This window comes from Eschrichtius robustus, chromosome 10 (assembly GCF_028021215.1).
Source record: "Eschrichtius robustus isolate mEscRob2 chromosome 10, mEscRob2.pri, whole genome shotgun sequence".
NCBI lineage: Eukaryota > Metazoa > Chordata > Mammalia > Artiodactyla > Eschrichtiidae > Eschrichtius > Eschrichtius robustus.
The window spans coordinates 92,802,909-92,829,041 of NC_090833.1; the positions used below are offsets into that span (position 1 = coordinate 92,802,909).

The 26,133-nt window shown below is 37.1% G+C and overlaps 1 protein-coding gene across 2 annotated transcripts in view; it reads right to left on the bottom strand.

Annotated features, from left to right (window-relative positions):
* CENPP (centromere protein P) overlaps window positions 1-26,133 on the bottom strand; it is a 228,467-nt gene that overhangs the window by 151,887 nt on the left and 50,447 nt on the right. For both annotated transcript variants that reach the window (XM_068553294.1, XM_068553295.1), the window contains exon 5: window positions 3,031-3,127. In XM_068553294.1, the coding sequence (XP_068409395.1) occupies window positions 3,031-3,127 (97 nt within the window). The remainder of the gene's footprint in view (window positions 1-3,030; window positions 3,128-26,133) is intronic.

The window sequence follows — 26,133 nt, forward strand, 5'->3', positions numbered from 1 at the left end:
TGGAAAAACAAACTTAATAAAGGATTGCTGAGTGGTGGAACCAACACTGGGGAAAGGGGTCAGTAAAGACTTCCTTCCCATTTCCAGATGTCAGAATAATAATGTATTCCTATGTTCTTTATATTACTAAACTTAAAGGGGAAAAGCACCATAAAATAACTCTCAAATTTTAGAGAATTTAAAAGCCAGTGGTTTATATAAAATAGCAATTAGGAAAGAGCACTGGTTTAAAAGTCTGAATTATGGAATTATCTTAAAAAATAGTTTTGAGACTTCTAGATAAGAAGATATGAACCTAGGTACCCGACAACCTTATATACACCCTTAAGTCACAAATAAAATAATGAAGTAAAATAATGCTGATCCCCATTATCTTAAATAGATATTGCTTCATTCTTGACACTGATAATGAAACAGAGGATTAAAATTAAAAATATTTTACCCCTACAAACATTCCTGAAAGAAACTAAACAAGATATGCATAAATGGGAAGACATCTTGTGTTCATGAATGGAAGACTGAATAGTTAATATGTCAGTGCTACCCAAAACAACTTCAAAATGATAGGAACAGAGTAAAGGGACGAAGCAGGTGATTAAATAGTTAATCCCACTAGGGGACTGTAAGTAAAGGAAAAGTATGGGAGACCCCTGTAAGTTAATGATCGCTCAAGAAAGCAGGTTTGCTTAACCACAAAACCAAGCATGCCTGCTTAGCAACAAAACCATGCAACAGAAACATGAGACATGCCCCCAAACAATATACAATGGTGGCATGAGACCCATATCCTGCCCAGTGAGCTCAGTAAGTTAATGACCCCTAGGACATGCTCTCTGCACACATAAAAAACAATAATTTATGGAAAAGTGGCATTTCAAAGTGAAAGACCCTCATTGTATGGAGACCTGAAATAATGTTTCCATAGCGCCATGACAGTCCTGGCTTGACCACGTAGGGACAAGAAAACTCCCCTGTCCAACCTGGAGGACTAGCTGATGATGGAAACTTGACGTCTAACTCAAGAATGAGGAAGATGGTGGTCTTTTCCTCCTCCCCACTTTTCCTTTGATTATAAAACTGTAGCCAACTAAGTTCTCAGGGCGCAGCACCCTCTAGCCCATCTGCTTTTAACTTACCTATCACTTTGTCTCTTGCTGAATTCTTTCCACGATGAGACATAAAGGACTGGAGCTCCTTGGAACCCCCCGAAACGCCACCTAGTGGTTTCAAAAGCAATCCCTAACAAACTCCCAACGACATTTTTAAAAGAACTGGGAAAACCCACCAAAATTCATATGGAATCTCAAGGGACTCCAAACACCAAAAAGAAATTTGAAAGGAAGAACAAAATTGGAGGATTCACACTTCCTCATTTCAAAATGTAACTACAAAGCTACAGTAATCAAAAGTGTGATACTGGCATAAGGACAGACGTACAGACCAACTGAATAGAATAATGAATCCAGAAACAAACCTTTGCATACATAGTCAAATGATTTTTGACAAAGGTGTCAAGACCACTCAATGAGAAAAGGACAGTCTCTTCAGCAAGTGATGCTAGGAAAACTGGATATCCACATGTATAAGAATGAAGTTGGACTGCTGGCTTACAGAATATATAAAAATTAACTCAAACTGGATTAAACACCTAAACTTAAGAGCTAAACTATAAAACTCTCAGGAAAAAATAAAGACAAAATTCTTTATGATGTTGAATTTGGCAATGATTTCCTGGATATGACACCAAAAGCACAGGCTACAAAAGAAAATAAAATAAATTGGACTTCATCAAAATTAAAAATTTCTATGCATCAAAGGACACTATTGAGAGAATGAAGGAATGGCAAATTAGTGTTTAATGGAACAGATTTTTACTGGTGATGGTTGCACGACAATGTGATGTTTCTTTCCATTCTAGTAACCTTGTCACCAGCAAAGGACCAGCTCAAAGAAGCACTTTATCCTCTACAGGAAAAACACACCAATTATACTTCTACACTTGCCTTAAAAGCACCTAGAGGAAAATCAGTTTGAAAATGGGACTAGTGCTCACATTTCCCACAACCCATTCTAATGTATAAGTAAATGGCCGTATTAGGTGATTCATTACCATAACTGCCAGCAGACTTCTCAATCATTACTGTATTTTACCAATTCTGAAGAAGAGCTATTTAATTGTTCTGGTGCAAGAGCACCTGCAAGTAAACAACATAATCCTGAGCACTCCGCAAGGGACCACAGTACAGGTACAGTACAGGTACTGACATGTTTCATTCTAAAGAAAATCTTATGCTTGACAGATATTACTAGCTCAACCGAATAAAATGCAAATAATGATGATGATGATAAAAAAAAAAAAATCCAAAATAAATGAGAATTAGTACCAGTCATAAAAACAATAGTCACTCAGGATTTTGAGGGAACCTGAATCTTGAGATATTATTTATGTTAACTCTTTCAGAGTGGTTTCTGTGTGCATCACTGCTGTCAATAATTTGATACTATCTAACTAAGTAGGACCTGGGGGATTACAATGCAGCCAAATATAGTTCTAGTTATGACAGAAAACAAAGGCAATTAAAAAAAAGTCTCTGAATGTATCTGTATCAGACCTAAGAAGCGTTACTTTACAAGAATCAGACTTCAATATTTAAACTTGAAATATACAATAAATAAGAAGCTCAAAATACAGAGTGTGGCTCAGGAAGTAAAGATTGCACTGTGACGTTACAAGGCTGCTATGCCTATGTCCTTTATTAGCATTTGGCATTTTACTTCAAGTGTCCTTGACAGATTAATTTTTCAAAATGTGTACTGTAAAATAAATAAGACTATATTCTTTCAATATAAATGGTTAACTGACTTGTACAGAAGAATTCCTCCTTCATTTATACCAAATAACTACAAATCTAGAAACCAATAAAAACATTTTCTATTGTTTGAAAACTTTAAGAATGTTATCTTAAACCCCCAAATTAACATCAGCTTCACTTTCCATATACGTTTAAATTGAAAGACTTTAGACTCTACCTTGAAACGTTTAAATGTGCGCTTACGATATTCACACCATTCCACAAAGAAGTGTAGGCTTCGGAAAAACATAAACAAATCTCTTCTTTCTTCTGCTCTGTAGAAATAAAAGGCTCTATGATTAATAAATATTGTTTATTATCGTTCATTTAAGCCCTCCATCTGGCTTTATCTTATTATTGTTTTTTATAGATCTGACACTAAAGCTAAAAAAGTACTTAATATATTTCTATACACTGAACTCTGCCCTTTTGAGTATGTGCCCCTGTGTGATTTCTCAGGCTAGAATTCCCTTTTCTCCATCTTCAAATGTTTAAATCCTACCCATCTTTCAAGATATCACACAAATGCCACTTTCTCCTTGATGTCTCATTTGATGACCTGTGGTATAATAAAGAATATATCTGGGCTTTGTCACTAGTTCCTAACACAGAGCTTCTAACACTCTTGGAATTCCTGAGTGACAAGAGTGCCTTTTTTAAGCTAATGAGGTGAATCAGGGTGGTCCCTAGGTAGCCTTAGGATGGGGACTGTTCACCAGAAAGACCAACCACATGATTTAAAAGTTGGAACTGTGGGCTCACCAGTTCTCCAGGGAAGAGAGGGGAGCTGGAGGAGTTTAATCACATGGCCAATCATGATGCCTATGTAAGGTAACCCCAATAAAACGTCTGGACAACAAAACTCAGTGGCACTTTCAGGTTGGTGAACGTGTGGATGTGCTAGGAGGCTGATGTGCCCAGATTCCATGAAGAGAGGGCACAGAAGCTCTATGTTTATCCTCCTCCCCCAGCCCCCACGGCACCCCACCCCACCCCTAGACCTTTGTCTATGAATTGTTTCCATTTGGCTGTTTCTGGGTTGTAACTCTTACTGAAGTCTAGCAGTCTTATGGAGGACTTTGCCCTTAACCTGTGGGTCTCTGCTAAATCTGGGTAGTGTCAGAATTGAACTGAATTACAGGACACCCAGTTGGTGTCACAGATTTATTGTGTCTCACCACCACACCATATGTCCTATTTCAAAATAGCTAGAAATAATTTCATTCCTATGCCTATGAGCTCCCATAGGAATTTAGCTCAATTCTCTTAATACTATACCTATTGTTATATTGACACCTACAAACACTTCTGAGCAACTTATAGGCAAGATGCATGTGTTCATTTAATTATTCATTCGATAAATGATTGTGGGAGTAGAGTTCCCATTCTAGTCACAGTAGAGTAAGCACATTGAACCTGAAGGCTCTCATTAATTACAATTTAGAAACATGGAAATAACACATAAAGCAAATATTGGAAGATTCTGATATGTGGACAGAAGAAGCAAAACAGGTAGAGACTTCAGGAATTAAGGGAGGACCAGATAATGAGTTCCTTGGGGTTCATTTTTACCTCTTGTACATCCCAATCTGGATGCCAGATCAGACTGAAATAAAAAAACAAACAAAAAGGCCCAGGGGAAGACTGCTCCTTCTAGCCAGCAGAAGTCATACAAGATGAGGAGTGAAGACACTGCTTTTAGTGATGATTATTTGGACTTGACATCAAAAGCTAAGGCAACAAAGCAAAAATAAACACGGGACTACATCAAACTGAAAAGTCTCTGCACAGTAAAGGAAACCATCAACAAAATGAAAAGGCAACTTGGCGAATGGGACAAAATACTTGCAAACCAAATATCTGATGGGGTTAATATGCAAAATATATAAAGAACTCACATAACCCAATAGCAAAAAACCCAAACAATCAGATAAAACAGGCAGAGGATCTGAATATAAGCATACCTCAGAGATATTGCAGATTCAGTTCCAGACCACCACAATAAAACAAACATCGCAATAAAGCGAATTGCACATATTTTTTTAGTTTCCCGCATATTAAAGTTATGTTACACTATAGCTTTATGTCTAAAAAAAAAAAAGCAACAAGGTACAGGTCTTCCCTGGTGGCGCAGTGTTAAGAATCCACCTGCCAATGCAGGGGACCCGGGTTTGAGCCCTGGTCCGGGAAGATCCCACATGCCACGGAGCAAATAAGCCTGTGCGCCACAACTACTGAGCCTGTGCTCTAGAGCCCACAAGCCACAACTATGGAGCCCACGTGCCACATCTACTGAAGCCCGTGCACTCCAGAGTCTGTGCTCTGCAACAAGAGAAGCCACCGCAATGAGAAGCCCACACACTGCAATGAAGAGTAGCCCCCGCTCGCCGCAACTAGAGAAAGCCCGCGTGCCGCAATGAAGGCCCAACGCAGCCAAAAATAATAAATAAAAATAAATTAATTAATTTTAAAAAAACAAGGCATATATCTTAATTAAAAAATACTTTAGGAGTGGGGGAGAAATAGGTGAAGGGTACGAACTTCCAGTTATAAAATAAATAAGCCACAGAGATGTAATATACAGCATAAGGAATATGGTCAATAATATTGCAATAACTTTGTATGGGAATGGATGGTTACTAGACTTACCACGGTAAACATTTCATAATGTATGAAAATGTCAAAACACTATGTAGTACACCTGAAAATAACATAATATTGTATGTCTACTATATTTCAACTTAAAACTAAGTTTTGGGACTTCCCTGGTGGTGCAGTGGTTAAGAATCTGCCTGCCAATGCAGGGGACATGGGTTCAAGCCCTGGTCCGGGAAGATCCCACATGCCGCGGAGCAACTAAGCCCGTGCGCAACAACTACTGAGCCTGCACTCTGGAGCCCGCAAGCCACAACTACTGAGTCCACGTGCCACAACTACTGGGGCCTGCACGCCTAGAGCCTGTGCTCTGCAGCAGGAGAGGCCACCGCAATGAGAAGCCCGCGCACCGCAACGAAGAGTGGCCCCCGCTCACCGCAACTAGAGAGGGCCTGTGCGCAGCAACGAAGACCCAACACAGCCAAAAATAAATAAAATAAAATAAAATAAATTTATTAAATAAAAAAAAATAACTAAGTTTCTATAAGATATAAATACACTCGCTATATATTTGGACCCAATCAGTCCATGTCTGATTGAGGACTCCTGAATATTAAACTGATCTAATGTTCACAATAAAGAGGAAAAAGTTCACAAGAAAAAAGATCACTTTACTGCTAAAAACTGCTATCCATCATCTGAGCATTCAGCAAATCTTTTTGCTGGTGGAGGGTCTCTCCTCGGCATTGATGGATGCTGACTGATGAGGGATGTTTACTAAAAGTTGGCATGGCTGTGGCAACCACCACCTTTATTCTTCAAATAAGACGACAATGAAGCTTGATGCATTAAGTGACTCTTCCTTTCATGAACGATTTCTCTGTAACATGCAATGCTGTTTGATAGCATTTCACCCACAGAACTTCTTTCAAAACTAGCGTCAATACTCTCAAACTCTGCCACTGCTTTATCAACTAGATTTATGTCACAGTCTAAATCCTTTTTTGTCATTTCAACAATCTTCACAGCATCTTCACTAGGAGTAGATTCCATCTCAAGAAACCACTTTCTTTTTCTTCATCCATAAGAAGCAACTCCTCATCAATTAAAAGTTTTGTCATGAGATTGTAGCAATTCAGTCACATCTTCAGGCTCCACTTCTAATTCTAGGTCTCTTGCTACTTCCACCACACTTGCAGTTACTTCCTCCACTGAAGTCTTGAACCCCTCAAAATCATCCACGAGGGTTGGAATCAACTTCTTCCAAACTCCTGTTAATGTTGATCTTTTCACCTCTTCCAATGAATCATGAATGTTCTTTCTTTTTTGTTTTTTTTTCTTTTTTCTTTTGGCTGCGTCGGGCCTTAATTGCAGCATGCGGGATCTTCGTTGAGGCATGCGGGATCTTTCATTGCGGCACACAGGATTCCCTCTAGCTGTTGCGTGGGGGTTTTCTCTTCTCTAGTTGTGGTGTGCAGGCTCCAGGGCACGTGGGCTCTGTAGTTTGCAGCATGTGGGCTCTCTAGTTGAGGCGCGCACAAGCTCAGTAGTTGTGGTGCGTGGGCTTAGCTGCCCCGCAGCATGTGGGAACCTAGTTCCCCAACCAGGGGTCAAACCCACGTCCTCTGCATTGGAAGGTGGATTCTTTACCACTTGACCACCAGGGAAGTCCCATGAATGTTCTTAATGGCATCCAGAATGGTGAATCCTTTCCAGGTTTTCAACTGACTTTGCCCAGATCCATCAGAAGAATTCACTATCTATGGCAGCTACAGCCTCACAAAATATATTTCTTAAATAATAAGACTTGAAAGTTGAAATTATCCCTTGATCCATGGGCTGCAGAATGGATGTTGTGTTAGCAGGCATGAAAACAACATTAATATCATTGTACATCTCCATAAGAGCTCTTGGGTGGCCAAGTGCATTGTCAATGAGCAATAATATTTTGAAAGGAATCTTTTTTCTAAGCAGTAGGCCTCAACAGCGGGCTTAAAATATTTAGTAAACCATGTTGTAAACAGACATGCTGTCATCCAGGCTTTCCATTTATAGAGCACAGGCAGAAGAGATTTAGTATAATTCTTAAGGGCCCTAGGAATTTTGGAATGGTAAATGAACACTGGCTTCAACGTAAGGTTACCAGTGGCATTAGCCCCAAACAAGAGAGTCAGCCTGTCCTTTGAAGCTTTGAAGCCAGGCATCGAATTTTCCTCTCTAGCTATGAAAGTCCTAGATGGTATCTTCTTCCGATACAAGGCTGTTTTGTCTACATTGAAAATCTGTTGTTTAGTGTAGCCACCTTCATGGATTATCTTACCTATATCTTCTGGATAACTTGCTGCAGTGTCTACATCAGCCCTTGCTGCTTCACCTTGTACTTTTATATTATGGAGATGGCTTCTTTCCTTAAACCTCATGAACCAAACTCTGCTAGCTTCAAACTTTTCTTCTGTAGCTTCCTCACCTCTTTTATCCTTCACAGAATTGTAGAGTTAGGGCCCTGATGTGGATTAGACTTTGGCTTTACGGGAATGTTGTGGCTGCTTTGATCTTCTATCCAGACCACTAAAACTTTCTCCATAGGTGCAATAAAGCTGTTTCACTTTCTTATTTGTGTGTTCACTAGAATATTACTCTTAATTTCCTCCAAGATAGACAGATAGATATACACACACATAGAGATAAATATCCCTATCTATCTATCTATCTATCTGTCTATCTAATGGAATATTATTCATCCATAAGAAGAAGGAAATCCTGATATTTGTAACAACATGGCTGGACCTTGAGGACATTATGCTAAGTAAAATAAGTCAGAGACAGAAAGATAAATACTGTATGATCTCACTAGTATGTGGAATCTAAAAAACAAACAAACAAAAAACAAACTCAGTTGCGGAGAACACATTGATGGTTGCCAGGGGCAGGGGGTATGAGGTCAGCAAAATGGGTGAGGGTGGTCAAAAGGTACAAACTCCTAGTTATAAAATAAGTAAGTCATGGGGATGTAATATACACCATGGTGACTGTAGTTAATAATACTGTATTGTATATTTGAAAGTTGCTAGAAGAGAAAATGTTAAAAGTTCTCATCAGAAAAAATAAAAAGTAACTGTGTGGTTATACATGTTAACTAGAGTAATTGTAATGATCATTTCACAATTTATACATATATCTAGTCATTATATTGTACACCTGAAACTAATATAATGTTATATATCAACTATATCTCAACAGAACAAAACCAATGTTCAAAATCATGCAATTTAATTTACTGGACATAATATTAATAAAGTTTCTTTTGTGGTTTATTACTTAAGAGCAAAAGTTTTCAAAAATTAGGCAATAAAATGTTTGATGCAGTTAAAAAAAAGAAAAAAAAAAAGATGAGAAAAGGGAAACCATGCAGTACAGAACCCTAATGCCAAAGAGGAGCCGTGTCCCTAATCCTCCCAATTAGGCAACTAGTACTGCTGGTAATAAGCAAAAGCATAAGCATATGGATCAAGGGAAGAGAACTGAGAGTCCAGAAATACAATCATAGATCTATGGTCAACTGATTTTCAACAAGAGTGCCAAAACCATTCAATGGGGATAAGAATAGTCTCTTCAAAAACTGGTACTGTGACAACCAGATATCCAAATGCTAAAGAGTGATGTGGCACCCTTACTTTGCACCATATGCTCTAAACTCTAAATGGATCAACGACCTAAATATAAAAGCTAAAACTATAAATTCTCAGAAGAAAACACAGAGGCAAATATCGACCTTAGATTTGGCTGTGGTTTCTCAAATGACAATAAAATCATGAACATCAAAATAAAATATAGATAATGTAGACATCATAAAAATTAAAACTTCTGTGCATCAAACGACATTATCAAGAGTGGAAAGACAAGCTACACAGTGGTATTTGCAAAATATATATCTGAAAAGGGTCTAGAACCCAAAATATAGAGAAAACTCTTAAAACTCAACGTAAAAATCGTAAAAATGCTGTAACAAGCTATCATGAACATGGTTTAGAGAAATACAAAAATAGAAAATATCAACAAAGAAATAAAGGATAATAAGAAGATTCAAATAATTTAGAACTGCAAAATACAATAACTTAAATACAAATCTCATCACAGTGGGCTTCCCTGGTGGCGCAGTGGTTAAGAATCCACCTGCCAAAGCAGGGGACACAGGTTTGAGCACTGGTCTGGGAAGATCTCACATGCTGTGGAGCAGCTAAGCCTGTGCGCCACAGCTACTGAGCCTGCACGCTAGAGCCCGCGAGCCACAACTACTGAGCCCACGTGCCACAACTACTGAAGTCTGCGCGCCTAGAGCCCGTGCTCTGCAACAAGAGAAGCCACTGCAATGAGAAGCCCGTGCACTGCAACGAAGTGTAGCCCCCCTTACCGCAACTAGAGAAAGTCCACGTGCAGCAACGAAGACCCAATGCAGCCAAAAAAAAAAAAAAAAAGCCTCATCAGAAGTGTTCCATAGCAGAATGGAGATGGCAGGGGAAAGAAACTTAAAGATAGACCAATAGGAATTATTTAATACCAACAGAGAGAGAAAAGATTGGGGGAAAAAAAGGTAAGAGATCCTCAGAGAGTTGTGAAATAATAACAAAAGGTTTAACCTTCATGTCATCAGTCTCAGAAGGAGAGGGGAAAGGGCCTGGGACTGAAAAAATATTTGAAGAAATAAGGACTGAGTACTTCCCAAACTTGACTAAAAAAATATACCTACAGATTCCCAAAGATGTCTAAGCCCAGAGAAATGATGATCACATTTCTAAAAATTAAAGACAAAGAAAGTCCTTGAAAGCAGGCACAGAGAAATGAGGCATTATAAATAAGGGAACAATGGTTTGAATAACTGTCTATTTCTCATCAAAAACCATGGAGGCCAGAAGCAAGTGGCACAACATTTTTTAAGTGTTGAAAGAACAGAACTGTCAAACTAGAATTCTATATCCAGAAAGAATCTACCTCAAGAATGAGAGTAAAGACATTCTCACATGAAGAAAATTAAGAAAACTTGCTGCCAGAGCCATCATTCACTTAGTTTCCTTTAACTCTTTGAGCATATTTAAAACAGTTTCTTTGTCTAATAAATCCAAAGTCTGGGCTTCCTCAGGGACAGTTTCTATTGATTGATTACTTTTTTCCCTGTGCATGGGCCTTACTTTCTTGTTTTGTTTTTCGTTCTGCCTGTTTTGTAATTTTTGTTGAAAACTGAACATTTTAAACACTATAGTGTGGCAATTCCTGGAATCAGATTCTCCCTCTCCCCAGGGTTTGCTGTTGTGCTTCTTGTTCCTTTTGTTGGTTTAGTGACTTTTCTGAGCCAATCTGTATAGTCTATTTTTTGTTGTGCATGACTACGTAAGTCTGCTCCATTAGCTAATATCTTGACAGAGATTTACTTAAACACCTTGAACCCATGTCTCCAAGTCTTTGCCAAGGGGCTTTCTCTTGGGCATAGCTTCAATACTCAGCAAGGCAAATGACAATACTACCTTAGCTTTCACTTCCTGCTTTTGCACAGCCTCACGGTCAGCCAGTAGTGAGAACTTAGGCCATCTCAGGTCTTTCCTGAGCATGCACACAACCCAACACATGGGCAGGACCTTCTAGAGTCCCAGGGATAGGTCAGAGATTTTTGAAGTCCCTAGCCATTGCATTCTACAGCTTTTCTTTTTAAGCTTTTTCGTTAACCTATTAATTGCCCCAGCTGTTATCCACCGCCTCAGGCACCCATGAAGTTTAAAAATTGCCTCCAGGGAACTCCCTGGCAGTCCAGTGGTTAGGACTCAGCGCTTTCACTGCTGGGGCCCAGGTTCGATCCCTGGTCGGGGAACTAAGATCCCACAAGCTTCATAGCGTGGACCAAAAAAAAAAAAAAAAAAAGCCTCCAAATATCTTCAACAAATTCTCCCAGAGAAAAGCCTTTCACACTAGATTAGTTCTGAGTCAGGTCAAATAAACACAGCCTTGAAAGTGAGATCTTCCAGGGAATAAAGAAACAGGTCAAACAATGACAATTTACTGGGAATGTGGCTTTGAAGGAGTTTGAACCTATTCTGCTCCCTCTGGTGGCTGCCAGGCTTGCTGGTTATCACCAGGATTACAGGCTTTTTGTTGTCAAGGCTAACACAGAGCTGGTAAAGGAGAGATAGGTATAGGGCATTTAAAAAACACAAAGCTCACTCTTGTTATCAAGATTCTGCCGTTTTTCCTGAATAAATGCTCCCTGGATTGCTACAACCCTTTGGTTCATTTCTAGGATTCCAAAAAATTTGATTCTGACAGTTTTGGCCAGGTTTTTTGTTGCTTTTACAGAGGAGAGAATCTTCAAAGGTACTTACTTACTCTGCTAGTTTCACTGACATCTATGCCTTGAATTTTAAAAGGACTCAGCCAGGGCTCTGTATTAATCATGTCTTTTATTTTCTGTATTCTGATGCTTTGACATCTGGGGCCTTGCTGACCCTGAAGAAACTGTGCCTCCCAAGATTAGCCCATTCCTAGAGATAGTAAACAACTTGCTCCTGAATGCTTTTCTAACGTGATACAACCAGTCCAGAACCCATATCTCAACCACCTCCTTTATATTTGCTATTCCCCTATCCACTTGCTCAGGGCTAGGTACCAGAGGCATCTAGTGACAGCCCCTATGACCCACAGCCTCCTGAAATTATTCAAACTAGCCAACCTAAGCCTGCTCACCCTGACTCACCTTTTCCTTACCTCAGAAACCAGAGTAAAGGCTCTTGACCAGTTTCCCGTTCTCCGTCTCCTGACCTACTCTAGTGCTTCTCCCTGTGGTCCCCAGTGGCATGATGTACCCTTCCCTCTTAGGAACCAACTAAGTAACAAACTATCTTTTCAATGGTAATCGTCTTCCTGATCTGTTGGCCTTACCATACTCAAATAATTTTTTAAAAAACCTATTAAAATAGGTTCCCATGCATTTATTACTAACTTTTAAACATTAGCCATGTAGTATATATGAGCATAGATGTTTATTTCACATGTAAGCTGTTAGTTCCTGTAGATAGCAAAAAGACTACCCCAGAACACATAAACAGAAGTGGTGAGGTTTATTCTCTCCATACTTGGTCACTCAGCCAAATTGTCCTGTAACCATGAGTTAATAAACTCATTGGAACTGCTTCTCAGAGGGACCTCACCAACAAGTCTTCGTGGAAGCTATAGTGATATTTCTGTGAAGGTAACTAATTTGGTGCAGCTCTTAATCACTGAGTAAATGGCCCTCTGAAGCTGCTTTGAAGCTAATCTTGGTGAACTTATCAGAACTTGGGATAGTAAGTAACTTGTGGAAGTCAATAAGGGGATTAATTGAATTGTGATTCTTGGAAAATGACCTAAATTGCCTCAGACATATGAAAAACGAGCATGTCTGCATAATAATCATTCAGCTTACCTGTACAATGACTAATCTGAGGAGTAGTTTTGTCCTAAATCCCTTCCAGTTACAGCTTTTTACGCTTTTCTGTGCTTTTTTTTTTTTTTCTTCAAAAATAACAACAGAAATAGTGAAGAAAGCATCTGGCACATAGAATTCATTCTCAAAGAATCCTTGTAACTCGATCAGTTGAGTATATTGTAAATAGTGGTGAACATGTATTCTTACTGAAGGAGTTTAGGAATCTATGCCACAAGTAATATCACACAATAGGGAATCTGTAAGATGAAGTAATTCCATGTAGAGTGGGTGGCCCAGAGAAACAGTGCTTTGTAGATCCAGTTTCGCTGAGAAGCATTCCCCAAATATTGGCAATCACTCCATGTTGTAAAGGGGAGACCTAGCTCATGGATATTCTTCAAATAGCTCTATTATTCCAATTCCAATAAGTTCCAGTATTTCTCAGAAATATTTTTATTCTTTGATTTGTTATTCTTCATATAAACTTTTGGAATGGGGCAGAAGCTTGCAAATACTTTTATCCAGTTACTTCATTTTGCAGATAGAACTCCACAGAGTTTAAATATCTTTCCTAATTCAGTGGTTAGTCATTAGTTTAAAGGAAAAAACCCAACGAAATGTGTTATATGAAGGTACACTGTCCTTGTTATCACATATTTGTGATTTACACTAAGGATAAGATATGCATACTAAGTGATTATAATGCAAGGCAAAATAGGATTCATTTTTAGAGAGTACCTAGAGTTGGTAACCAGCTGGGTACAATTAGGCAAGTTTAGCTCCCTGACTTACTCATAGTCACCCTCTCAGTGAGGCCTTCTCTGACCATGCTTTTTAAAAATGGACACCTCTCCCTCATCCTGTACATTCTCTATTTCCCATCTCACTTTATTTTCTCCCATACCATTTATCTCTATCTAATATATTATTCATTTTATATATCAGTTTATTTATTGCCTTTTCCTCTTCCTAGAAAATAAGTTTATGAGGGCAGAGATGTTTTGTTTTGTTAACTGCTACATATTAAGCACATACAATGTTTGCCACGTAATAGGTATGCACTTACATTCCCATAGCATTTATCCCATTATCATTTACCACATGTTATTGGTTTTGCTCATTTATTAGTTTGTCAGCTTCATGAAGTCAGAAACTATGTATCTTTTGTTCAGTTATATTCTTAGAGACTAATACAGTACAAAGTACATAATATGCTTTCAACATGCATGTATTTATTTATTTTTAAGTTTTCATACTGCGGCAGGAGAGGTATATTTTAAGCCTGGAAAGTCTTTTTATCCCTGAATATAAGGAAGTGCTCAAAAATATGAAAAGAAGAGTAAAGAATTATAAACCTTTAAAAAAAAGAATGAATGATATCATATCTATAGCAAATAGATACGTACACATATACACACATATTGACACACAGGGGTGAAGGGAGATATATTTCTTAAGCACAAGGACTAATGCTTATTGAGAAATGTAAAGGGAAGTGCTGGAGTTGAAAAATCATCATTTTGCAACCACCACAGTAAAAAGTAGATCAGATATGAATCACCAGTGGTGCTAAATATAGGCAGAAATTTTAATAAAGAGTAGTATCTGCGTGATCATAAAGTATCTCCCCATAGACTGTCTATTAGTTGTAAGGGAGGAAAAAAAGCAGTGATGATACAGTGGAGAATCAGGCAACAGTTTGACTGATGATCAAAATTAACATCACCTGTGAGGGACAGCTATCTGAGACAGACAAAACATCGCCTATACAGTATTTTGCCTGAGAATACATAACAGTAATTGATGATGAGAAAAAAAATCAAAGACTAAATTAAAAACATTCTATGAGTGGCAGGGAGGGGGAGGTGGAAGAACTGTATTTTTTAAAGATGGCAAAGTCATAAAAGGCTCTAGAATTGCTCCAGATTAAAGAAATCTATAAGACATGACAGCTAAATGCAATACTTGACTCTAGCCTGGATCACGTATTGCAGAGGAAAAGAAAATACAATAAAGGACATTATTAGATCAAATAACCAAACTGGAATATGGATGGCAAAGTAGATAAAAGTATTATATCAATGTCAATTTATGGAGTCAATCACAGTACTATAAGAGAATACCTCTACTCAGATTGCACACCAAAGTATCTAGGAGAACACAGCCATGATATATGCATCAGGAAGAAAAACAGAAATGGTAAAAATCTGGGTAAATATAATAATCTATCACTTTTAAATTCTTTAAATTATGTATCATGGTTGAGAGTAAAAAACCATTACTGTCTGATGGGGTTTTCAGTGCATACATATGAATGTAATTCATATAAAAACTATAACATGAAGCAGGGAGAGAAAGGGATCTATACTGTTATAAGGATTCCCAGACCGTAATTGCAGTGGTAAAGTATTAAATCTAAGTAGACTGTTAAAAGTTAGCTTATGCAGTTGAAATCCCTCCAGCAGCCAATAATAATAATAATATAATAATAATAATACTTTTTAACGTCTGACAGAAGAAATTACTCTCCAAAGAATATAGGTCCATAAAGAGCAGTAGTTACTTCATTAGAGCTTACAAGGCCAAAATGACAAGATGTTTTAATCTCCATTAAACAAGGGAGCAAAAAATAAGCTCTTAATCATGTGATGAGGGAGTGAGCCAAGAAATAAATCTTAAAAACTACAATGGCCAAAGTTTAAACACACACACACTACAGACACCCAGAGAAAGAAAAAGACTGTTCTCTTACATAACTTTTTTAAAAGAACTGTATTTAAAAGTGGATTAAGTCACAATTCCTTCACCCCCATTCACATCTCCACAGTCTTCCATTATAGAAAGAAAGTGTGTGTGTGTGTATGTGTTTGTGAGAGAGAGAGTGTGTGTGTTTGTGTGTGTGTGTGTATGTGTTTGTGAGAGAGAGAGTGTGTGTGTTTGTGTGTGTGTGTGTGTGTGTATCGGCTCTTAGAGCTGTAAGAGTGATTGCAATTTATCTATTTTCCCAAGCATAGTTCAAACTTCACTAAATGTAAAACAGATGTTATGTATTTCCTTCACAAAATGTTGACAGTGGCACATTTCAAATGCAACTAGAGTAATCAAAAAAGTAAAGTAACTCCACATGTCTCTTTCTCAAGGATAAAGCAAAGCATAGAGAGAACTTGGAATAACACTTTAAAACTTTTATTTAAAAATTAAATTCCTAGGAATATTAGGTCTAAAATCAAATGATTATCACAACTTAATTCACTAAAATATTATCAGTTACTCTCACACACTGCCGGTGGGGATGCAAAATGGTATGGTCACTCTGGTAAACAGTTTGGCAGTTTATTATAAATTTAAACATGTTCTTATCACATGACCCAGGAACCCCACTTCCAGTTATTACCCTAGACAAAAGAAAACTTACATTCACATAAAAACCTCTATTGACCAGCACTATTCATAATCACCAAAACCGGAAATAACCTGAATGTCCTCCAATAGGTGAATGGATAAACAAACTATTATCCATAAAATGGAATACTACTCAGAAATGAAAAGACAGATGAGTCTCAAAGGCATTATGCCAAATAAAGAAGCCAGTCTCAAAAGGTTACACACTGTGTGATTTCATTTATTTGACATTTTGTAAAAGGAAAAATTCTAGTAATGAAGATCAGAGCAAGTTTTGCCATGGTTTAAGAGTGGGGAGAGGGTATAAGGGCTTTTTTGCATCGATGGAACTGTTTAATACCCTGATTGTAGTCATGAGTACACAGGAATGATCTAATCAGAATAACACACAAGGAAAAAATTGAATTAAATGAACAGAGCCACAGGGACACGTAGGACAATACCAAATGATTTTACATTCATGTCATCAGAGACCCAGAAGCAAAGAAGAAAAAAGTGTTGAGTGAAAAAAATATTTGGAGAAATAATGGCTGAAAACTTCTCAAACTAGGTAAAAAGACATAAACTTACAATTCAAGAAGCTGAGAAAACCCCAGGGAGGATAAAATCAGAGAAATCCATGCTTAAACACATCATAATCAAACTATTGAAAATTAAAGAAAAAGAAAACTTCCTGAATCAGTTAGAGGAAAACAGATACATATCATATAGAAGAACGAGGATTCCAAGACAGTGAATTTCTCAACAGAAATAATGGAGGCCAGAAGGAAGTAAAACAACATTTTCAAAGAACTGAAAGAAAAGAACTGTCAACCCAGAATTCAGTATCCAGTGAAAATACCCAAACACATGGCGGCTAAACAATATGTTACCAAATAACCAAGAGATCAGTGAAGAAATCAAAGAGGAAGTCAAAAAATACCTAGAGACAAATTACAACGAAAACATGATGATCCAAAACCTATGGGATGCAGCAAAAGCAGTTCTAAGAGGGAAGTTTATAGCAATACAAGCCTACCTCACGAAACAAGAAAAATCTCAAATAAACAACCTGACCTTATACCTAAAGGAACTAGAGAAAGAAGAACAAACAAAACCCAAAGTTAGCAGAAGGAAAGAAATCATAAAGATCAGAGCAGAAATAAATGAAATATAAACAAAGAAAACAATAGCAAAGATCAATAAAATTAAAAGCTGGTTCTTTGAGAAGATAAGCAAAATTGATAAACCTTTAGCCAGACTCATCAAGAAAAAGAGGGAGAGGACTCAAATCAATAAAATTAGAAATGAAAAAGGAAAAGTTACAACAGACACCACAGAAATGCAAAGCATCCTAAGATACTACTACAAGCAACTCTATGCCAATAAAATGGACAACCTGGAAGAAATGGACAAATTCTTAGAAAGGTATAACCTTCCGTGACTGAAACAGGAAGAAATAGAAAATATGAACAGACCAATCACAAGGAATGAAATTGAAACTGTGATTAAAAATCTTCCAACAAACAAAAGTCCAGGACCAGATGGCTTCACAGGTGAATTCTATCAAATATTTAGAGAAGAGCTAACACCCATCCTTCTCAAACTCTTCCAAAAAATTGCAGAGGAAGGAACACTCCCAAACTCATTCTATGAGGCCACCATCACCTTGATACCCAAACCAGACAAAGATACTACAAAAAAAAAATTACAGACCAATATCACTGATGAATATAGATGCAAAAAGCCTCAACAAAATACTAGCAAACAGAATCCAACAACACATTAAAAGGATCATACACCATGATCAAGTGGGATTTATTCCAGGGATGCAAGGATGCTTCAATATACACAAATCAATCAATGTGATACACCATATTAACAAATTGAAGAATAAAAACCATATGATCATCTCAATAGATGCAGAAAAAGCTTTTGACAAAATTCAACACCCATTTATGATAAAAACTCTCCAGAAAGTGGGCATAGAGGGAATCTACCTCAACATAATAAAGGCCATATACGACAAACCCACAGCAAACATCATTCTCAATGGTGAAAAACTGAAAGCATTTCCTCTAAAGCCACAGCAATCAGAGAAGAAAAAGAAATAAAAGGAATACAAATTGGAAAAGAAGAAGTAAAACTGTCACGGTTTGCAGATGACATGATACTATACATAGAGAATCCTAAAGATGCCACCAGAAAACTACTAGAGCTAATCAATGAATTTGGTAAAGTTGCAGGATACAAAATTAATGCACAGAAATCTCTTGCATTCCTATACACTAATGATGAAAAAATCTGAAAGACAAATTAAGGAAACACTCCCATTTACCACTGCAACAAAAAGAATAAAATACCTAGGCATAAACCTACTTAGGGAGACAAAAGACCTGTATGCAGAAAACTATAAGACATTGATGAAAGAAATTAAAGACGATACAAATGGAGAGATATTGTGACAATGACTATACTACCCAAAGCAATCTACAGATTCAATGCAATCCCTATCAAATTACCAATGGCATTTTTTACAGAACTAGAACAAAAAATCTTAAAATTTGTATGGAGACACAAAAGACCCTGAATAGCCAAAGAAGTCTTGAGGGAAAAAAACGGAGCTGGAGGAATCAGACTCCCTGACTTCAGACTATACTATAAAGCTATAGTAATCAAGACAATATATTACTGGCATAAAAACAGACATACAGATCAATGGAACAGCATAGAAACCCAGAGATAAACCCACGCACCTATGGTCAACTAATCTATGACAAAGGAGGCAAGGATATACAATGGAGAAAAGACAGTTTCTTCAAAAAGGGGTGCTGGGAAAACTGGACAGCTACATGTAAAATAATGAAATTAGAACACTTCCTAACACCATACACAAAAATAAACTCAAAATGGATTCGAGACCTAAATGTAAGACTGGACACTATAAAACTCTTAGGGGAAAACATAGGAAGAACACTGTTTGACATAAACCACAGCAAGATCTTTTTTGATCCACCTCCTAGAGTAATGGAAATAAAAACAAAAATAAACAAATGGGACCTAATGAAACATAAAGCTTTTGCACAGAAAAGGAAACTACAAACAAGGTGAAGAGACAACCCTCAGAATGGGAGAAAATATTTGCAAACGAATCAACGGACAAAGGATTAATCTCCAAAATATATAAGTAGCTCATGCAGCTCAATATTAAAAAAACAAACAACCCAATCCAAAAATGGGCAGAAAACCTAAATAGATATTTCTCCAAAGAAGACATACAGATGGCCAAGAAGCACATGAAAAGCTGCTCAACATCACTAATTATTAGAGAAATGCAAATCAAAACTAAAATGAAGTGTCACCTCACACCAGTTAGAATGGGCATCATCAGAAAATCTACAAACAGTAAATGCTAGAGAGGGTGTGGAGAAAAGGGAACCCTCTTGCACTGTTGCTGGGAATGTAAATTGATACAGCCACTATGGAGAACAGTATGGAGGTTCCTTAAAAAACTAAAAATAGAATTACCATATGATCCAGCAATCCCACTACTGGGCATATACCCAGAGAAATCCATAATTCAAAAAGACACATTCACCCCAATGTTCATTACAGCACTATTTACAATAGCCAGATCATGGAAGCAACCTAAATGCCCATCGATAGACAAATGGATAAAGAAGATGTGGTACATATATACAATGGAATATTATTCAGCCATAAAAAGGAATGAAATTGGGTCATTTGTAGAGATGTGGATGGATCTAGAGACTGTCATACAGATTGAAGTAAGTCAGAAAGAGAAAAACAAATATCGTATATTAATGCATACATGTGGAACCTAGAAAAACGGTACAGATGAACCAGTTTGCAGGGCAGAAATAGAGACACAGATGTAGAAAACAAACATATGGACACCAAGCGGGGAAAGTGGAGGGGAGGGGGGGGTGGTGGTGTGATGAACTGGGAGATTGGGATTGACATATATACACTAATATGTATAAAATAGATAACTAATAAGAACCTGCTGTATAAAAAGATAAAATAAAATTCAAAAAAAATCTAGTGAAAATATCTTAAAAAATGAAGGTATAATAATGACATTCTCAGATGAAAGAAAACTAAAAGAATTTGTCCAAGTGAACCTACTCAGAAAGAAATGCTAAAGAGGGACTTCCCTGGTGGTGCAGTGGTTAAGAATCCGCCTGCCAATGCAGGAGACATGGGTTCGATCCCTGTCTGGTCCAGGAAGATCCCACATGCCACAGAGCAACTAAGCCCGTGCACCACATCTACTGAGCATGTGCTCTAGTGCCCGCGAGCCACAACTACTGAGCCCGTGTGGCACAACTACTGAAGCTCGTGCACCTGGTGCCTGTGCTCCGCAACAAGAAAAGCCACCACAATGAGCAGCTCGCACACTGCAACAGAGTAGCCCCCACTCACCTCAACTAGAGAAAGACCACACACAGCAACGAAGACCCAATGCAGCCAAAAATAAACAGAATAAAATAAGAAAAAAACTTCCTTTAAAAAACACTCAAATTAAAGTGGAATTTTGAAAAGTACTCAAAGAATGCAGAAAAGACATGAAAGGGAAAAATATAAGAAAAAAACAAAGAGAATAAAAACCGCTAAGTGGGTAGATCTCAATCCAAACAGATCAACAGTTACATTAAATGCAAATAAATCAAATATCTAAACATAATTGGTAAAATTATAAAAATTTCTAAAAATTTTGTAGATAATCTTTATGGCCTGAGGTTAGGCAAAAAGTTTTCAGACATCATACCGAAAAACATGAGCTTAAAAAAAAAAAAAAAAGGTAAACTGTCATTTTGAAACCAAAAAAATTCTGCTCTTTAAAAGATACTGTTAAGAAAATGAAAAGACAAGCTACTGAACAGGAGAAATTATTTGGAAACTGCATATATGACAAAGGACTTACATGCAGAATAGATAAAGAACTCTCAAAACAACAGTGAGAAAACAACCTAAAGAAGCAATAAGTAAAAGAACATAAGCTTCACCAAAAAGGATAAATAGATGGCAATTAAGCACATGTAAAGATGCTCACATTATTAACTGTTAGGAAAATGAGATTACACTACACTTCTACTAGAATGGATAAATTCAAAAATATACACAGGAACTTCCCTGCTGGTCCAGTGGTAAAACTCCATGCTCCCAATGCAGGGTGCCCAGGTTCGATCCCTGTTCAGGGAACTAGATCCTGCATGCATGCTGCAACTAAGAGTTCACATGCCACAACTAAAAAAAAACTGAACAACTAAGAGTCTGCATGCCGCAACTAAAAAAAAAAAAAAAAAAAGATCCTGCATTCTACAACTAAAGATCCTGCATGCCGCAGTGAAGAAGCTGCGTGCTGCAACTAAGACCTGGTGCAGCCAAAATAAAAATAAATAAATAAATATTTTAAAATAAACATACATACAAAGTCTTGGAGATCCTGTAGAGTAATAGGAACACTCATATATTTATTGCTGGTGGAGATGCAAAATGGTAAAACCCTCTGGAAAATGGCTCAGCAATTTCTTTTCTTTCTTTCTTCTTTTTTTAATTGAAGGATAGTTGATTTACAATGTTGTGAGCTTGGCAATTACTTATAAAGAAAAACATGTGCTTACCATATGACCCACCTGTCCAATTTCCAAGTATTCATCCTAGAGCAGAAGTCATCAAACTTTCCTTAAAAGTCAGATAGTAAATACATCAGGCTTGCAGGCTATGTGGTCTGTATTGTAATATTGTAAAATTACTTCACTCTGCCATTTTACAGTGAAAGCAACTATAAACAATACTTAACGAATGGGCATGATTCTGTTTCAATAAAACTTCTTTTATAAAAATAGGCAGTTTGTCTGTGAATCAAAGTTTGCCTATCCCTCCCTAAGAGGAATGAAAACTTATGCTCACACAAAACCCTCTACACAAATGTTTAGAGCAACTTTATTCATAAAAGCAAAAAACTGAAAACAACCCAAATGTCCTTCAATGGGTAAATGGATAAACAAATTGTGCATTACCCATATAATAGAATACTACTCACCAATGAAAAGGGGAAAAAAACCTATTGATACATGCAAACACATGGATGAATCTCAAAGGAATTATGTTGAGTGAAATAAACTAGTCTTGAAAGTTTGCATACCATGTGATTCCATTTGGAAAAGGCAAAACTCTACTGATGAAGAACATACCAATGATTGTCAGGGCATAGGAGTGGAAGTAGGGGTCATATCTAAAAAGGTCAGCATGAGAGTTTTTTTAGTATTATGGAATTGTTCTTTATTCCGATTATAGTGGTAGTTATATGAATTTATATTTGTGTTAAATTGATAAGACTTCTATGACAGAAAAGTCAATTTTATTGTACGTTAATTTAAAGATATAAAAAATCATGAAAGAAGGAAGAGAAGGAAGGAAGGAGAGAGCAAGGGAGGTAGGGAGGAAGGGAGGAAGGAAGGAAGGAAAGAAGAAAGAAAAAAGAAAGAAGAGAAGGAAACGGAGAAAGGAAGGAAGGAAGGAAGAGAAGGGAGAAAGGAAAGAAAGAAAAAGAAAAGAAAGAAAGAACAGAAAGAAGAGAAAAGAGAAAAATTACAAAAGAGGTCACACAGAGAACTCTGAGGAATGACTAGTCCTGACAGTGAGATTGAAAGATCAATGGATGGGTTTAATACCTGATTAGATACAATTTGAAGCAATAATTATCCTTCACTAGAATATACATCTAAGGAGATAATCTAATTACATGGAAAAGCAACCATTAAAAAAAAAAGATTCTTTGTTTTTAAAAAAGAAAAGAAAATTTGAAAATGAGACACACAGAACTTTTACAGATGACAAGTACTGTCAGTGATATTTAAGACTCAATGGATAAACAAATGTGACCTAATCAAACTTACAAACTTCTGCACAGAAAAGGAAATCATAAAAAAAAAACGAAAAGACAACCTACGGATGGGAGAAAATATTTGCAAATGATGTGACAGGCAAGGGTTTAATCTCCAAAATACACAAACTGCTCATACAACTCAACAACAAAAAACAAAAAATCCAATCGAAAAATGGGCAGAAGACCTTAACAGACATTTCTCCAAAGAAGACATACAGATGGCCAGGAGGCACATGAAAATATGCTCAACATCACTAATTATTAGAGAAATACAAAACTACAATTAGGTAGGTACCAACTCACACCACTCAGAATAGCCATCATTAAAGTCTACAAATAACAAATGCTGGCAAGGGTGTGGAGAAAAGGGAACCCTCCTACACTGTTGGTGGGAATGGAAGTTGGTACAGTGACTATGGAAAACAGTATGGAGGTTCCTCAGAAAACTACAAATAGAACTACCATAAGATACAGCAATCCCACTCCTGGGAATATATCCAGACAAAGCTATAATTCAAAAAGATACATGCCCCCCTATGTTCATAGCAGCACTATTCACAAGAGCCAAAACATGGAAGCAAATTAATGTCCATCAACAGATGAATCAATAAAAGATGTGGTACATATATACAATGGAATACTACTCAGCCATAAAAAAGAATGAAACAATGCCATTTGCAGCAACATGGATGCAACTAGAGATTATCATACTAAGTGAAGTAAGTCAGAAAGAGAAAGACAAGACCAGTCCCTCCCTTCAGGAAACTTACATAAGCCTCTTAGATAGCCTCATCCACCAGAGGGCAGACAGCAGAAGCAAGAAGAATTACAATGCTGCAGCCTGTGGAACAAAAACCACATTCACAGAAAGAGAGACAAGATGAAAAGACAGAGGGCTATGTCCCAGATGAAGGAACAAGATAAAACCCCAGAAAAACAACTAAATAAAGTGGAGATAGGCAACCTTCCAAAAAAATAATTCAGAATAATGATAATGAAGATGATCCAGGACCTTGGAAAAAGAATGGAGGCAAAGATCGACAAGATGCAAGAAATATTTAACAAAGACCTAGAAGAATTAAAGAACAAACAAACAGAGATGAACAGTACAATAACTGAAATGAAAACTACACTAGAAGAAATCAATAGCAGAATAATTGAGGCAGAAGAACGGATAAGTGACCTGGAAGACAGAATGGTGGAATTCACTGCTGCGGAACAGACTAAAGAGAAAAGAATGAAAAGAAATGAAGACAGCCTAAGAGACCTCTGGGACAACCTTAAACACAACAACATTCGCATTATAGGGGTTCCAGAAGGTGAAGAGAGAGAGAGGGAACCAGAGAAAATATTTGAAGAGATTATAGTCGAAAACTTCCCTAACATGGGAAAGGAAATAGCCACCCAAGTCCAGGAAGCGCAGAGAGTCCCATACAGGATAAACCCAAGAAGAAACACGCCGAGACACATAGTAAGCAAACTGACAAAAATTAAAGACAAAGAAAAATTATTAAAAGCAGCAAGGGAAAAATGACACATAACATACAAGGGAACTCTCATAAGGTTAATAGCTGATTTCTCAGCAGAAACTCTACAAGCCAGAAAGGAGTGGCATGATATACTTATAGTAATGAAAGGGAAGAACCTACAACCAAGATTACTCTACCGGGCAAAGATCTCATTCAGATTTGATGGAGAAATCAAAAGCTTTACACAAAAACAAAAGCTAAGAGAATTCAGCACCACCAAACCAGCGCTACAACAAATGCTAAAGGAACTTCTCTAAGTGGGAAACACAAGAGAAGAAAAGGACCTATAAAAACAAACCCACAACAATTAAGAAAATGGTAACAGGAACATACATATCGATAATTACCTTAAACGTGAATGGATTAAATGCTCCAACCAAAAGACACAGCCTTGCTGAATGGATACAAAAACAAGACCCATATATATGCTCTCTACAAGAGACCTACTTCAGACCTATGAACACATTCAGGCTGAAAGTGAGGGCATGGAAAAAGATATTCCATGCAAATTGAACTCAAAATAAAGCTGCAGTAGCAATACTCATATCAGATAAAATAGACTTTAAAATAAAGAATATTACAGGAGACAAGGAAGGACACTACATAATGATCAAGGGATCAATCCAAGAAGAAGATAAAACAATTATAAATATATATGCACCCAACATAGGAGCACCTCAATACATAAGGCAACAGCTAACAGCTCTAAAAGAGGAAATCAACAGTAACACAATAATAGTGGGGGACTTTAACACCTCACTTACACCAATGGACAGATCAACCAAAAAGAAAATAAATACGGAAACAGAAGCTTTAAATGACACAGTACACCAGATAGATTTAATTGACATTTACAGGACATTCCATCCAAAAACAGCAGATTACACTTTCTTCTCAAGGGCACATGGAACATTCTCCAGGATAGATCACATCATGGGTCACAAATCAAGCTTCAGTAAATTTAAGAAAATTGAAATCATACCAAACATCTTTTCTGATAACAACACTATGAGATTAGAAATGAATTACAGGGAAAAAAATATAAAAAACACAAACACGTGGAGGATAAATACGCTACTAAATAACCAAGAGATCACTGAAGAAATCAAAGAGGAAATCAAAAAATACCTAGAGACAAATGACAATGAAAACACGACGGTCCAAAACCTATGGGATGCAGTAAAAGCAGTTCTAAGACGGAAGTTTATAGCTATACAAGCCTACCTCAAGAAACAAGAAAAATCTCAAATAAACAATTCAACCTTACGCCTAAAGGAACTAGAGAAAGAAGAACAAACAAAACCCAAAGTTAGCAGAAGGAAAGAAATCATAAAGATCAGAGCAGAAATAAATGAAATATAAACAAAGAAAACAATAGCAAAGATCAATAAAACTAAAAGCTGGTTCTTT